The following is a 17,176-nucleotide window of genomic DNA, read 5'->3' on the forward strand; positions in this document are numbered from 1 at the left end:
AGAAATTCTGAAAACAGGGAAATCAACACTGTAGGAACCAAGAGATGTTTTTTGTAGGTGCGAACAGAAAATTTTGAGGTCATTTGATGGGTCATAGCTAATTCACTTTGTCACCTATTTTGTTCCCAGACAAGTTTTACACTGGTCTGTGTAATTCCTTATCAGTTGTGGGCCCATTTTTACTCAGTTGTACCTTTCACAGCATCTCCACAATCACCAGGGCGAGAGGGAGTGTAAGCTGGGAAAGGTTGTGTTTAACCTGTGTCCTCCTCCTGCTCTTCTTAATGGAAGACTTTTGTCCTACCTCCTCTTTGCAGCCTGTCCTCCTGGATGGTATGGTGCAAACTGTCTACAGCGCTGCATTTGCCACGGCCAGGCGATGTGTGACCATGTGACGGGCAAGTGCCGGTGTCCCGAGGGTTGGACAGGGATAGCATGTGAGCTGGGTGAGTCTCATCACATCCTCCATCATGCCGCATTTCAGTCACTCTGCGAGGAAATTAACTTCTGGTGAGGTCTGGTTTGAGACAGCCCAGAAAAAAGAGAGTGGAGGGGCAGACGGCTGGAGAACACCGTGTGTGGAGAGGTTGGAAAAGTTGGGGTTGTTTAGTCAGAGGTGAGAAGGCTGAGGGGAGATACAGTATTGGCACTTGAATGTACCATGGCACTAGAAACTTGCTGGACAAAGGAGAGGAATAAGCTATTCTCTGTCCCTTGGGGACAGGGAATATAGATAATGAACTCAATTTGAGGAGAAAAAAATAATAAAAGAAATCCTCCAAAAGGAAAACGATGTGTTCCTAGAGAATTTTACCAAGGGAGGCTTCAAAATCTCCCTCCCTGAAGGTTTTTAGGACCAGCTTAGGTGTCTCATCATATTTCAGAGATGTGCGTTCTCCCTGGAGCCCCTCCAAACTGGCTCCCTGTCAGTCTCCTCCATCTCGTTTCAGAGTGTGGGGACGGGAGGTACGGAGAGGGCTGTGAGCAGAACTGTAGCTGCCACCATGGGGTTTGTGACCAGCACTCAGGGAAATGCATCTGCCGCACTGGCTGGACTGGGGACCGCTGTGATGTTGGTAAGGGCAGTTCCTTCTGCCAATGCTATATTTTAATAGTCTCTTCTGCAATCAGCCATTTCTTTCTCCACAATAAGAAGTCTGTCTCTATTTTGTATCTTAATTTTCCATTATTCTGTAGGCCAATAGGAAGTAATGCCAGTGTGAGTGCTTACCGTGTGTCTCGGGAGCCCTGGGGGCAGGTCTCTGCGCAACCACAAATACATGCCCTTGTCCAAATCATTTTATCTCCTCCTACTTCTGTTCCCTGCCTGCTAAGAAAATGAAGGTATTTCTCTACCTTTCGGGTACAAGGAAGAACATACGAAAGGGAGTGAGTTGTAAGGAGAGTTTGCCAGATCAGCCACATGCTGCTGCATCTCTGTGGGTCATTGAGGGGAGCTCAGCAAATTGGACTGTAATGGTTCAGATTGTACCTACCTTGCATGCGGTCCAGATTGCCCAGATTTGACATAGCTGTCTGGCATATTTAGATCCATGTAAATCCCTGAAATAGAAATCTCATAAGCAGTTAGGTATCAGATGACTTGAAATGTGCCTTCAGCTCAGCCACTGACATGCTGTGACTTTTGCAAGCCACAAGCAATTTTCTGATGTCTCCTGAGCTGCTGAGGACTCTCAAAGCCTCAGCCACCAGTGTGACCTGTAAAGCCTTCGCAGTGCCCACTGTCCTTTTCTTCAGGCCTCACTTTCTCTTTGATCGCTTTGCAGAGACCTGTGAGGTGGAAAGCAGTACATGGACGCAGTGTATTTTCACTGTTCAAACAGCTGTCCCTCTGTCTATGCATAATTGTGTAAAAGTGAATAGCATCACCATCTCTGTAGACACCATCTGGATTTGTAGTCTAGACTATGACTAAGTCTTTGCAAGCTTTCATGTGTGGACTCATTAATAGCCAACACTAAATGCTTTTAATATTTCTAATCTCTTTCAATGATATTTTGTGGGCATGCAGTCTTCTAAATATACATCGCCACGTGCAAGAAGAACAATATTGGTTCATTTGCCAATGACGGATGTTTTCCATGCAGCAGGAAGGACTGTTGCTCTCTCTACTTCTCCTTGCAGTCTGCGCCCTGGGATTTTTTGGCAAGCGATGTGAGGAGCAATGTGACTGTGTACATGGCTTGTCCTGCCACCATCAAACCGGAGTGTGTCACTGTGAAAAGGGATGGCGAGGGAGGCACTGTGACAAACGTGAGTGTCTGGTGGGCGTTTACGGAGGAAGGTTCAGGTTGGTGTGTACGTTCCTCCTGGATCCAGAGCAGATGACGGGATCCTTTCACTCCTGTGTTGCTCTGTGGGGTCGGTCTGGAAGTGTTCACGGGGATGGTTGCAGCAGATCTGTCGGAGGGGGTAGCTTTGCACCGTCCTGCCTGGCCCCTGCCCCATGCCCTAACGAGAATTGGTTGCACCATTGCAGCTTGTTTGTCCGGCCACTACGGCGCAGGCTGTGCCCAGCGGTGCCGGTGTCCCGCGGGTACCCCCTGCCATCACCTGACAGGCAAGTGCAGCTGTCCTCCAGGATTCACCGGCTACGGCTGTGAGAAAAGTAAGTTTGTTATAAGAATGCAAATACTTTCTTGTAGATTAATTAAGAAATTAATTTCTTAAATAAAAACCTGATGATATAATCAATGCCTGAAGAGGGAGGAGGCAACAACCTCATGGCAGTGAAGATGAACAAGGGCTGTGTGTCACTCACCCAAATGGTTTGGTGGGTTCTGACCTCTGTGCCTGGTGCGGTTTGGGCTGGCGAGGTTTGCCCTCTCTAGGTTTGCAGTTCTCAGGCTGGCAGGGAGCAGCCGGGGACTGAACTGGATCAAAATAGACAGGAGGTGCCAGTGGAGCCCGGCTCCTGCCCGCAGCCGTTGCTGTGCCGTGGGTAAAGCAGCAGCTCTGCTTTCTGTTGGCCTTTTTCCCGTGAGAGACCATCTATTCCCGCTGTCAGAGCTCATGGAAATGTCATTATCTGGTTTTTCTTCGATGTTGAATTTGGCCGTCTGGAGCTGTCTTTGAAAGCAGGCTCATTCTGTGACCCCAGCTGCATAGTTTTGACTTTGTTCTTCCTTACAACGTTTTGCCTGAGCACTGCTTTAGCAAAAAGAAAAACAACAATAAAAAGAATTAAAAGAATTTACATTGGTGTCCCATATCCTCCACTAAAGGACTCTAAGTCCTGACCCACAACCAGGTCAACTTAATGGAAGTGAGTTGTAAGAACTAGAAGTGAAAAGTCCAAAACCTGTAGGCAATGTGGCCATCAACAGGCAAAATGAAACCTGTAAAGGTGTTGGTGCTGCAGCAGCTTTGCAAGTTTAAACTCCCTGCAAAAGGTAGAATGTCTTTATCCACATGCCTGGTCCCTCGTGAATTATACTGTTATTTTAGTCAATTTTACCTGACATTTCCCTATGATTTTCTCTAGTGACAAGAAAATTGTATCTGGCCCTTGACAGTTGGGCACAAATTGACTGAACAAAACAAAATCAAGCAATGAAGTAACCCCCAAGTAAATGTAATAAATCCAAAGTCCCGGAGGAGAGCGTCGTTCTGTAGGCAGGGATTTTATTTAATAAATTTGAGCTTGCTCTTTGTTCGAGTGCTATATTTACCAAGACAAATTTAATTTATTGGTTTACATTTCCTCTTCCCCAAGCTTGTCCACCGGGCACGTATGGTAAGAACTGTAACCGAGTATGTCAGTGCTCTGCTGAGAATGAGGAATGTCACCCGGTGACTGGCCACTGTGCGTGCCGCCCGGGCTACTATGGGACCCACTGCAACCTCCGTGAGTATCTTTGTGGGCTGCCTGCTTTCTGAGCGAGGACCAAGTTATGCAGAAGCATGTGCTGGTGCTTTGAGTTCATCTGTGTCAGTACCTTCAGCGTTGACTGAGATAAAGTAAGCATAGGTTAGGTTAATTTACAATAATAAAAATACCTGTGTTATTGCAAGGGATTAATTAAAAAAAATATATATTTTTAAAATTAATTAAAAAAACCCCAACAGACTCATTTACTAGCTAAATTCTTTCCAATTTCATGCCACGCTGAAGAATATCAATATCATTCTCTACATTTACACCTCTCATCTTCAGCTACACCTGGATATTGTGTAGCTCTTTCATTTCCAAATACCTAGGCCAAAATACTTCCCAAAATCTCTGCATGCTTATGTAAGGACAAGTGGTTATTGGAAAACAACAAGCTTCAATTAGCAATAAATCTAAGTGATTCATAAAGTTGCTTAAGTTGTAGGACCTTCTGAGGAACAATCAAATTAAACAAATTGTTACTCTGGATTGAAAAGTGGTGACTAGTGTAGAGGACCAAATGCCAATTGGCCGAATGGTCCATCGTAAAAAATATTCCCAGATCCACATGCCTCATGCCGGTATTTTAGTACATCTGTAAAGTTGTTTCTGGTGGAATGTGGGTAAGAAACGTATACCAAAGTATCCAAAAAAGGAGACAGTTAATTACCTTTTTATTTACAACTTTAATTTTGTTTTTACTCCATGCTTTGTAATAGTCTCATTTTAAAAAAAAAAAAAAAGCTTTCTCTTTGGCAAACACTGATTTTCCTTTCCTAGGAATCCAGCGTGGCTCTGTTTGGTTTGCTTGCTTTTTTGGGTGACAATTTGGATACAAAAGCCAGCTGCAATATGTGTGGCTCTAGTAAGGGTTAAACCTGTGCTTTATTTCTCGAATAGAAATAGGAAAGAGGCTCATTTTAGAGATGGGCATTTGTATTACCATCATGTCATCACAAGTTATTCTTTAAAATGTAAATGTAAGGATTGATTCTGTCCTTCTTTGTACATCAGTTCTCACTGTAAGTGAGATTGAAATCCTGCCTTCAACATCTAGGCTAGAGCCATCTGGATCCATTATACATTAGATCATAATAAATATTATAGTAGAGCAGTAGTGGAGATCAAGTATTTAACATTATCGTTTTAAAGGACTTAATCATGGTTAGCCTATTATTTTTATGTATCAATCTTTCAGTAGTCATTACCTGTGTGTATAGTACTAAATCTCTATAGATGATAGTAAATGTCCTTGAGCTTGCTTGGATCCTTAAGATTTTATTTCAGAATTTTAAAATTTAAAACATTAATAATTACACTGAAGTTCTGATATAAAAGAAATTACTTCCAAAATGAAATCTGTGTTTCGTTGCATTCAGAGGGGATTTTGCCATGGGCTCCTGTGTAGCTAGGATTAAACCTATAGCATATGAGACGTGATCATTCGTGACGTTGTGTTCTCTTAGATTCCAAAAATACACAATATCTTGCACAGCAAATTCTCACTTAATAAATACAGTTCTGTTAAACGTTTACTGGAGAGATAATGGAATGGTGGAGGTTCACAGAGAGAGAAAATTTGTCTTGCATCTATGTGGGGTTTTTTTCCTGTTCCTGTTCTCCCCTATGCCACCCTGACCATTGCATAGACAGACACAAAAATGGAAGGAAAACAGTTTAAGTGTGACTTATTTTTAGGTTTACGTCAGTGGAGTGAGAGATTGTGGACCTGATTCTGAAGTGACTGTCTGATAACCAGTGTGACTTTGGTGGGAATACTCCATGTTCCTGCTGTCCTCACTACAGGGAGAACTGGGGCTGCTCCAGGACGAAGAAGCTTTCGATATAATATTAAAAACAGCATAGGGAGGCGCTCCCAAGGACGTGAAATGGGCTTCAGTCCAGTCAACATGTGGTTGGATGCTGCTGGAAACGGTTTCTGGCAACTATTGCTATATTTATAGTACTGTGAAAAAAGGTTCAAGAAAGTATCTATAAAAGGTGTAGTTGGCTGGGAAGTCAAATTTCCAGGAGCCAAGAGCAACGAGGCTTTCATGTTCTCAGATTTTGGAGTGAAGTGCTGAAACAGTCTCTTGGCAGAATCCAGAGGAAGCAGACAAACTAGCAATAAGGTTCCCATCAATTGTCCATAACTCGGTGGATGGGCAGATCTACTTGAGTGAAGTTATGAATAAAAAGCAGTAAGTGGTGTTGTAATGGATAAAAAAACCCCATGCTATGTCTCTGACATTTACTGGGCTGGGTGAACCCTGAGCCAGAAAGACCTCACCAGCTTCACGTTCAAGCTGTAGGTAACAGGATGTTTCAGAAGTGATTTTTTGACAATGCAATTAATAACATTGGTAAGAAAAGCCCTACTGTATGCAGTTGGTATGAAAAGATTTAGGAGCTCTTGGTCATGGCAAACCCACCCAAACCAGAAGGAAAAGAATCAGGATATGAGTTAGAAATCTGGCTGCGGCTCCTGCCGTTCTCAGAAAAAACATGTCAGATGCACAGGAAACTGTTAAATTAGAAAATGTCTTTATGAGATAACTGGTGGTTAGAGGCTAACCCTCTTTATAAAGGCAGAGCCTACTTAAATGGCAGGACACCATGTAAATTGCCCTAGCTATCTGCATAGAAGTTCTCCTGCAAAGCAGTAACAGATGAGGTGGCCTTGTTAATAATCACATGAATGTTGCAGCTGATGTGTTTGCCCTGCTTGTGCTGCTCCCTGTTGAACCGAAATAAATAAAATGCTGCAAGGGTAAATAAACTGGCAAGGGAGGAATTACTGCATCCCTTTCAGTAATGGAACAGCTCTTGTTAGTCTTGAGCAGAGGAACAACTCTGAAAGCTTTGCCAGGGAGAAGCAGCATGTTTGGGACTGTGGGAAACAATTAAAAAAGAGAAAAGCCAAATGATGAACGAAAGGAAAGGGAGAAGGAAAAAAGAAACTCACTTAGAATCCAATTAAATCACTGAATCTGGGTGTGTCCTTAACTTCATGTCTTGGTGGAAATTAAATAGATGTTGCAGGGCTCACTCCTTGATGCCAGGGTTTGCACATAAAACAGAGTTTCTGTACTGACAGATGGAAGCACTGATGACAAAGTATTCATTGAGAAGAAGCCATGGTTGAGAAGGGCTGGGGAGATTATCTGCATGTTATAAAAGTGTGTATCTGTTTAGTCCTGATGATCTGCTATCCTGATTTGAGCAGAAGCCAATTTTCAGTTTTATTTTAAAAGGCATCCCTCTAAAGCTTCACCATAAGCTCTCCCTCTCTATTGAATAGTACAAAAAATCCAGAGATTTCTCCAGCCACTCAGACCATGCTTTCATGCCTTCAGAAAAGAGAGAAAATACATAAAGTTTTTTACGCACAGATTGCAAGAGATCTGTTGCTTGGAGAGGGGTGCAAACATATATTCGACTACATTTCCAAAGTAGCCATAGGCTTTCCTTTTGCCGGGGGAAGGGAAGGAAGGAAGGAGCAAAGAAATGACACGTAGAGGCAGTAGCACTAGTGTAACTGTTGAATGATGATCATGTTGCTCTAAAAGCACCAGCTTCTCCCTCTTCCAATACACTGGAAAATTGGGAGAATAACCTGCATCTCCAGAGTTCAGTGTGGCACGCTGGAGGCAACCCTGACAGACAAAGGCACGTGCCTAGCAGCTCTGCCCAGCTCTTTTCCTCAGTTCCAGCCTCCATCACTCTAAAGAGTATCTTGAAGACATGAGCTAAGCATGGCAGATGCTTTCATGTCTTCCTGATCTTGTATTCAGTGCTCTTTGAACATCAGCTGTCCAAAAAGAAACCAGAAATACTTGCTACCACCTGGAAAACCTTTTCATGAACAGCTCGTTGCCATGTAACACTGGCTCAACAGTCCATCCAGGTCTAATGTTTCTTCTGATTATTACAAAATACAGCTGCTTTTTTTTTTCCGTAGGGAATTTTCTGGCTTTGCATTTAAAGTGTCTCTCTCCTGTATCTATCTTCTGAGAAGGTGTCTCCTGAAATTTCATGATACTGTCACGTCTTCCATCCACAGCCCACTAGATTTGTGAGAGCAATGCAAACTCCAGTTTGACGTGAAAGAGTGGATTATAGAGGAAACAAACTTTCTTCAACTTAAACATTTTTAAAAGATGAGACCTGCCCCACTATCTGTAACTGGTCAGTTAAAACAACCGCTAAAAGGGGCAGAGATAGCTCACGGCTTCTCACCTTCACAGTCAAACCAGGCTGTTGCTGCCCAAAGGAAGAGGGATCAAGGCCCCATCTCTCCATCTCTGCCATGGGTGGGAAAGGGGGGACAGGTTGATTTGGAATAGAAATCCAGGAAGAAAACCTCTGAAGAACTGGGCTTGCTTTTCTTGCTACCGACACGTATGAGGAATGGGAGGAGCAGGCTCAGCAGCAGCAGTCGGTCCGGCTCTCCAGGGGTTTGACACTGCAAGTCAGCGCTGCCTTGCTGCCCCAAGGAGTGCATTGCCCGAGGCAACCATCTGTTTGTCAATGCCTGCTCCTGGCCCTCTAGAAGTGAATAGAGTTAGAAAATGGAAATCTAATTCTGGTTGAAAGCAACAAAGTGCTTATGACATGAAATGCAATGGGCCCAGTAGCAACATAGCCTAATTGCTGTTTTGTTCTTTCAAAACAGGGTGTCCAAAAGGTACTTATGGTTCAAACTGCCAAAAACCCTGTAAATGCATGAATGGAGGCCATTGCGACCCTGCGTCGGGAACTTGTGATTGCGCGCCTGGTTTCATTGGAGCCGACTGTAGTAAAAGTACGCCAACATTCACGTTCTGCTTCTTTCAAAAAACAGCAGAGAGAATAATCTGCATTAAGAGCTTGACAGTAGAAAAACAGACAGATCTCAGCTACCTCCTCCTTGAATAGTAAATCAGGATTCCAGCTTTGTAAAAAATCTCTTGCAAAATATTTTCCCTCTCTTCTGCATGCACAGAAGCAAGGACACTCATCCCAGGATTACAACCTGCTTGCCCAAATGTATTTCTAGAGCCAGCTCAGCATGAATTGCTCAAGTTCCTTCTTCCTGTCCAAAATTTCTAGGTTGAGAAATTATCTCCATATTTTGCTTCACACTATGGTGCCATTAGTTTCAATAAATGAGAAAAAGATCAAGTTTTGTCATGGCAAAACTGGTAAAGGCTCCATGGCAACCCTACTCTTACTTTTCTATTTCTGAGCTAAATTGTGTGGCTGAATTCCTGTGCTATTTCCAAAGTTAAGATCTCTATGAAGTTCTCTTCAGTTTATTCACAGAAAGGTAATGCTTTAATGTTTAGTAGCCTATAGCTTTGTTCTTCAGCATAGGACAGCATCAATATTAAGGAAGGAAAGACATCTTTAGCTGGAAGGATGAGCAGCAGATATTTCAGCTGTACACTCACCTTTTTGGTTGGAAACCTACTAAATGTTCCATGTGAAACCATGGATTATATTTATAACCTCAAGTAAAGTTTCAGAGGAAGAAGCAGTCATTTGAATGGGTTTTGGTTTCATAGTTGTTGCTTTGAAGCACATTAGCTGGAATAAAAATGAAGCCAACTCTACCTATAGGATCCTGCCTATGTTAAAAATGAAAACTGGCATTGGATACCCAGGGTGTTTAACAAAAGACTGTGTTTCCTTCAGCTTGCCCTGAAAACCGATATGGGAAGGACTGCACCCTGTTCTGTGCATGTGGTAAAGGTCAGTGTGACCCACAGACTGGCAAGTGTACCTGTCCTCCCGGCCAAATGGGACCCAGCTGTCAGCAAGGTAACAAAGCGGGACCCAAGGTCATCTCGTCAGTTGGGCACATACTTAAAAAAAACAGCAAATAAAACTTAGCGACAAACATTGTTTATGGCTGTGTTTCCCAATGCCTTTGCTTGATAACATTTCAGTTTGCTGTACTCGGCCCCTGTCCCTCTCCGCTGCATCACCCTGCCTTTATCCTATCCCCGTCTCCTGCCCGCGCCTCACTGCTTTGCTCCACCACACTTGGTACCATTCACTGGTTTCTCCATAAAGCTAAAGTCACTGTTTTCAGAGACTGCAGTCCAAACAGAACATAAAGATGGGAAAAAGGGTAGTTTGTACCACACAACATGAGCAGTGTGAGGGTGCTGTGGATGGATGGGACTAAATTCAGAAGTAAATTACTTGAACTGAAGAAGTGAAGAGAGAGGATTTGCTGAAGAGAAGTTGAGAGATGGGACAAAGGGAGGAGAGCAAGAGGAGCAAATGTGGAGTGAAGCCAAGCGATGAGATATGGCAGAGAGTGTTTGGATGAAACTGCTAATAAGAATCATAGAATGGTTTGGGTTGGAAGGAACCTTTAAAGGTCATCTATTCCAACCCCCCTGCAATGAGCAGAGACATCTTCAACTAGATCAGCTTGCTTAGAGCCCCGTCCAACCTGACCTTGAACGTTTCCAGGGATGGGGCATCCACCACCTCTCTGGGCAACCTGTTCCAGTGTTTCATAAGCATGGAGTAGAGTGTCCCACAGCTCTTGGGAGACACCAGGCACTTGGGATACTCTGTGGGAAGCATGTGTTAGTATTTATTCCCTGTCACCTTCATCCTTTTTTGGGATGCTAATTTTTTTTTTTTTCCAAACTTTGTTAATTCTCTGTAGTGTGTCCCCAGGGACGATATGGCCCCAACTGCCACCTGACATGTACCTGTCAGAATGGTGGTATCTGTGACCACGTGGATGGCAACTGCACTTGTGGGCTCGGCTGGACAGGAAGATGGTGTGAGAAAGGTAATTTTCTGCTTTGATGATAGTGAACATGTACGTTCAAGCAGGGGTTTGCAGTGCCTACAGACCCACAAAAGGGGACAGGTTTTGCTTAAGTAGACTCTCTCCCAGCTGCATTCGTCTCTGTAGGTTCTCTCACGCAGAACTGCACCTAGTTAGAGCTTTAGGTCTTTTTTTCAGAGACAGTTTCCTCGTGAGTCCTGCTCTGTAATTCTCATAAATTCCTTTGCATGGTCTCTTATGTCTTCTCCCATCCAACTTTTGTGTTCTTTTGTTCATGGGTACGTTGTTTTGTATCTTCTTTCGTGTTCTCCTCTGAGGTGAGCAGCCCACATCTCCCTCCTCTCTTGTTATGTTCTCTCTTGTTTTTCTCTTCGCTTTGACATTGGACTGCAGTTGAACTTCCCATGTATTGACTTCCCTGCTAGTACAATTTTGACAACATCTGTCCAAAGCAATTGAGATTGTCTTGCTATTTCGTCCTTACTCTTCTCCATGACAGCTCACCCTTACACAAGATAAAGCACACTGAGATCAGTTTTCACTCCAGAAACCCTCCTGCCAGCCCAGAGGAGTTTTTCTACGTCTTTCTGTCCATCTCCCAAAAGTCATTCTGCATTTCTGTGTTCCCATTTCTCTCTCCAGATGAAAGATACCCATATAGTTACGGACTTAAATGTTCAGGAAACCATGAGTTTACTAGTATGATGTCAAATAAATAGTTCTGAGATCACATTCAAGACAAATGTCATTGTCACATCATAACTACCACGGTGCAATCTTCCCAACACGCTTCTGGGCCCTCATTTACAGCCTTTCTGTCCCTGACATCTGCAGAATATCCACCTCAAACTCCATACGTATCTTTACCAAGAACTGGTCTTTATAGGGGAGTGTCCCTTTATAAAAGTGTCATATAGAAGTGACACTTTCTAGCAGAATTCTTCAATGCAATTGTTTCACTTTGCATCTGAGAAGACTCAGAGATCTGCTTCATGCACACGTGTGCAGAGAAGGAGCAGGGAGAAAAGGAAAGATGCTAACTACATGGAGCCACTCACAATGTGAATACCACTGTGGGCAGGCACTAAAATAACCCCCCCTAAAAAGGTGCAGTTTACTGATAACTGGCTAACTTCATGTTGCATAGGCCACCTGCGTTCATCTCTATTTGTCTGTTCCTTGAAATCTCTGAGACCACCCATAGGCTGCGTTTGGGTTGCAAAGCCTCAGTAGGGTCATGCAGGTGTCACCATGTGCAGTGGTGGATCATGGGTGTATCTTACAGATGTGCTTAGATAAAATATCTCTGGTGTCAAGCACGGGGGTAGACATGCACACAGCACATAAAGAACTGTGTATTGTATCACTAGAAAGAGCTTCACTGTTTATCTTTTGACAGAGATAGCCAAGTTATTGGAACTTTGAGTCTTGATTTCCACAGCAGTGTGGTTTTGAGTGTGTTTTGACTGGAAATCAAAAACAGCTAATCAGGCATCCTTTTTCCAGTGATTAGATATGATGTTCCTGAAAGATCTTGTCTGACATTTGCAGAGTTATGAATCTGATTATTTGGACGGCCATGCTTATTTAAGTTGGTCTGCCCAGATTCAAATTATCACAGCAGTGGGAAGTTAACTTATGCAGCAATGATGCCTAGGTTAATTATATTGGTATGGTCACTTTTGTGTGACTTGGCTTTCAGTAATTTGAGACGTGTTTAGTTCTGTAAAAGCAGATACCTCATTATACATGGAAAGTCTGTTGCTATGTGTGAAAAAGATCCTCCTGGTTTTATTAGGAATTGGAATAGTGTGAACTCCAATGATAACACAGAGGAGGAAAAGCTATGTGTTTTCTTTCACACTTTCTAAGTGCCTAAAAGAAAATATTGCTGTAGATACAGGGAAAAAAAAAAGAAGATACCATTTATACCATTTACTACGTGGCTTTACAACATATGGTGCGGGTTCAACATTGACTACATAAAGAGACAAATTAAAAAAGGGAGACTATAAAAAGTACAAGGAAATTGCTGTTTAAACATCTATATAATAGATTTCTCACTGAAATATGTAAATGTATCATAGTTGTGCAGAAATGCTGTGTCTTCATAACAAACGTTCTCCTCGGGTCTGCAAGTTATTGTATGGGCATCATGTCTCAGCTATACAAACAATCATATAAGAGCTTTTCTGGGTGAGGTCAGTGATTTGTTTGTTTGTTTGTTTGTTTGTCTGTTTTTCCTGTCCATGTTCTGCCAGCAGAATGTCTCCCAGGGAAGTACGGGTCTGGCTGCAGCTTGGACTGCTCGTGTCAGCACAACGGCACCTGCGACAGGTTCACGGGCTACTGCCAATGCCCCGAGGGTTACTACGGCCACTCCTGTGAGCACAGTAAGTGGAGGCACCCTGGGCAGCCCGGGTGCTCTGTTTTCCAACAGTAATGGGATGTGGGTCTTCTAATGGTAAACATAATTTTTGTTAGTTCCCAGGGAATGTAGCTGAGAATACAGAGGATTTTAAACGGCTGAATGTTTTTCTTCATAAACCTTCCTCATTTGATACTTTCATTTTTCAGGGTGTCCCCTTGGATTTTATGGGCTAAGCTGTCTTCATGCATGTGCCTGTAAAAATGGAGCGAGCTGCGATGCAGTGACAGGACAGTGCATTTGTCCTTTGGGTTATCAAGGTGTCTACTGTGAGAAAGGTACTTGTACCCCTCTGATGTAAAAGAAAAACAAACAAACAAAAAACCAAAATAAAACTCAAAAAACCCCATGTCATTACTCAAATGTTTGTTTGTTGAGACCAACTTCTTCCATATTTTGAGCTTTATGAATATCCTGAAACACTAGATTTGGGATTGTTTACCTGTTATGTAGCTGGGTGTTCTCATTTCCTTATAAATTAACTAATCTGGTTCCAATTAATACGATGAAAGTCCTGCTCTCCATGATGTCTTGCAGCAATGAGTTCCACATGTTGTTTATTAAATATAAGTTCTTTTTACTGATTTAAAATTTGCTTCTAATACTCCAAATAAGATTATTAAATAGGTGCATGTCAGACCTGTTGAGTGTTATGGAATGGTCTTCTAGAGATAGTTCTAATTAAAAATGAAAGTAAGTGCTAGTTATATTTCTGGGGCAGATTTACAGATACCTTTGATAGGTTAGATTAGACAAACCCAACATAAAGAGAGTTCACATAAATATTATTCCTATTCCGCTGTGTTCAATTCTTCATTAAACTTGGCATTTACACTAGCTTCAGTGGAGACTTCATGAGCTTTCCTCTGAGACATCCTGGAAAAACTCTGGCCTAATATGTGTCTTGCTGTTCAAATGTGCATCTAAAAAAGTGCTCTTGCTGTCAGGCTGTGACAGGGGCTGGTTTGGAGAGAGGTGCCGGCGCCGGTGCAACTGTGGAGGAGCTCCTTGTGATCCAGAGACTGGGAAGTGCCTTTGCCCACCTGGGAAGACTGGAGACAAATGTGACATTGGTAAGGGTAATATTTTCTAAGGGCTGGACTATGTATAGTTAAACCAATATGACCTGTTGGTCTAAGTGTAACTGTGAAAGGACGTTTGCCGGTATTCAGGAACACATTGTTTGTAGCAAATTACTCTTACGGGTTATCAACAGCTTTATCAACAGGCTGTACCTCTTGATTTAATCCATATTTAAATTGACACACCGATAGGAAAACTGTTTATGGGTCAGCTGTAAAATGTCATTTGCCTTGAGTTTTGGAGAATGTGCACTGGTGAAGAATATACCAAGAAGCCCACAGTTTTACAGACATAGTTGGGAAGACTCCAGAGGGTGCAAATGGGCACAAAAGGATCCGATTGCCGTGTTTTTTGTCACACGGACGTTTGTGACCCTTTTCAGACCAATGCAAAAGTATATCCAGCTCCAGGTCTGCTTCCCCAGGAAGCAGGGTGGAATCCCTGCAGATGAAGATAGCGGAACTGCAGCAGCTATGCCTGCCTCTGGGGTTCAGCAGTAGTCCAGGAACATTTAATCCAAATAAAATTCCCTCATTTGCAGCACAGGCACTTGGGCTGTGTGCTTGGGAAATGGTTGGCCCATGAGAGCAGAATTATTTTGTAACAAGGGTATAAAAATAGGTGAGAAAATTCTCCTGTAGGGAAAACCAATCCCACTGCTGTACCCTGATGAGCTGGTTGCAGGACTGAGAGGCAGCAATTGCAGGCCAGGTTCTTGAGCCAGACTCCGACTGCAGTTAGGCCAGAAGAAATTTAGGGTAATCACTGGAGTAAAAGGAATTGCATGGGTTTAAACAAGTGTAAGAAGAGATTTGTGATCCCAACATTGTGGCAAACAAGATAAAAGGAGTGAACGTCCATGTGCTGATACTGGAGGTTCACACCAGAAACCATAATAGTCCTGAGCCCCAGAATCACAGTGGGGGAATATTATTTCTCTTTTTGTTCTAGGATAGGGCAGGAAACGGCTTTAAACAGACTGTTATTAATGCAAAGTAATTGCTGGGAGCTTAAATGCTAGTGCAACCTGCAAAACAAAAATCGAAAATTATTTGCTTCCCTCTCCACACTGTCCTGTGGTCAGAAATTGAAGCCACCCGGTATGCAGGGACTGATCTGACGGGAGACACCAGCCACCCCCACAGCCAGCACGGCACTGGGCATCCGGAGGCCTTTCCAGCGAAATTTTAGGCAGTAGTAGAACACAAGGGGGAAGCTCAGCACCAAAAATGTGAACTGAGGTTTTGCTTCTTGCAAACTCTAGGAGTCATTTTTATTTTTCTTAAATCAGCTAGGGTAGCCCCCATCCATGAAAAGCTGTTATGGGGTAGGTTTTATTTGCATTTTTATTTTCAATTAGGCTCAGTTCATCTGTGATATAACTGTGAGCAGCTGTGACTGTGCAGCAGCCATAAAGATAAAAGGCCTGATTTTAATTTGAACTCTGGTAAAGCACCCATTAAACAGGCAAAATGTTAATTAAAAAAAAAAAAAAAAAAGAGAGAATGTAACAGACTTTTATGGGCACTCTTTTTCTGTAGTAAATTAACATTGCAGACTTTCAAACAGATGTCTTAAATACACATTGTTATTAACATGAAAATGTGGTATTACATAAATTAAAATCAGGTCCAGAGGTGTTCGAGGAGACCTTTTCTCATAACATTTCCTAATTGAAAAGGCCAAGCTCTGAGCGCCGGGGAGAGTTCTCCCCCATGTTGGGGCTGCAGCTGATGCAGGGCTCAGCAGTGCTTTTATTTACCTAATGGTGCCTGTGTGAGAAAGTGAGCGCTTTGATTATTTACAGTATTTTCTAGCGAGGTGAGGGAGAGAGGGCTATTGTTTACAGTGTATTTAGCACCCTGCCTTGTGACTTGCTGCTAACTTTTCCTTCATGCCTTTACTCTGACTGCATAAAAAAATCACAGTGAGAATTTATCAGCCTAGGTATGAAATGTATTTGTATTTGGGAGTGAGATGTTTTGTGAGATTAATTTGCCAGGAGGCAGCAGAATTGTAGAATCGGAGTAAGATATAAGAGTATATATGAAGTGGATTAATTTTCAATTTCACATTCTTTGAAGGCTCTTTGCTGGCACACGCTGACAGCCAAGCTGCGCAGTGGAGAGCTGCAGGAGATAGTGTGGATCCAGGATGCTGACAGTAACTTTCCTGAGCAAATCCCAAGATCTTTTCTGTTGGGCTGTCAACCCCTGGTTTTACACCAGTAATGATTTCCATTCTGGGAACTTCTTTAGGACAGCTGGGCTACAGTTTGGGCGGACCATGCGGTAGACAAAACTTGAGGATTGCAAGGCTTTCCAAAATGTCATGTTTTAATGTTAACAGATGTAGGTGTCTAAGCAGCTTCCTGATCCCAGAGAACGGGGATACTACTAGGGAGCGTTCACCCTCTTCCAAACACTTCTGTACCTCCAGATTGCAGGTCAGACCAGTATGGCCCCGACTGCTCCCTGCGATGCCAGTGTGCCAGCAAATCCCAGTGCAATCCATACAACGGGAACTGTGTATGCCCAGCCATGTGGATGGGGCCAACCTGCAAAGAAGGTAATGCAAGCTGGAGATGTGCAGACTTTCTTACGTTGACCATGGTGGTGGTCAGTGGGCTGGTTGGACAGGAGTATCAACCCACCACGCAAACATGGTGCTCAGCAGCAGCCACCACAGTTTCTGTGTCAGGCTGTGTGAGGCAGAAGCCGTTCTGCATTTCCACCTCTAGTGAAAAACTTAGAACTCACAATGGCAGCAGCTTTGCTTGGAAGGGTTGTGTTGGTGTGTGCTGCCCTCCTAAGGGTCCAGGAGCCTGATGTTGCAAATGCCAGGGGACACTGCAAATGCCAGGAGTTGTTCCAGGTGGTTGTGAGGTCTTGGCCAAGCTGAAATGACTCAGTGCAGCGGTTTTCCCTCAGAGCAGGCTGTGGAGATCTTGCACCTCCTGTTCAAGGATTCCCGAGGC

General features: G+C 43.2%; 1 protein-coding gene across 1 annotated transcript in view; it reads left to right on the forward strand.

Annotated features, from left to right (window-relative positions):
* The window catches only part of LOC103899993 (multiple epidermal growth factor-like domains protein 6), a 188,632-nt gene that overhangs the window by 170,684 nt on the left and 772 nt on the right, over positions 1-17,176 (forward strand). The window contains 12 exon segments of the mRNA XM_019472408.1: positions 318-446; positions 951-1,076; positions 2,146-2,274; positions 2,501-2,629; positions 3,737-3,868; positions 8,568-8,696; positions 9,569-9,694; positions 10,560-10,688; positions 12,953-13,081; positions 13,266-13,394; positions 14,064-14,189; positions 16,639-16,767. Of these exon segments, the coding sequence (XP_019327953.1) occupies positions 318-446; positions 951-1,076; positions 2,146-2,274; positions 2,501-2,629; positions 3,737-3,868; positions 8,568-8,696; positions 9,569-9,694; positions 10,560-10,688; positions 12,953-13,081; positions 13,266-13,394; positions 14,064-14,189; positions 16,639-16,767 (1,542 nt within the window).

Source organism: Aptenodytes forsteri, unplaced genomic scaffold (genome assembly GCF_000699145.1).
Source record: "Aptenodytes forsteri isolate BGI_AS27 unplaced genomic scaffold, ASM69914v1 Scaffold179, whole genome shotgun sequence".
NCBI classification, from domain to species: domain Eukaryota; kingdom Metazoa; phylum Chordata; class Aves; order Sphenisciformes; family Spheniscidae; genus Aptenodytes; species Aptenodytes forsteri.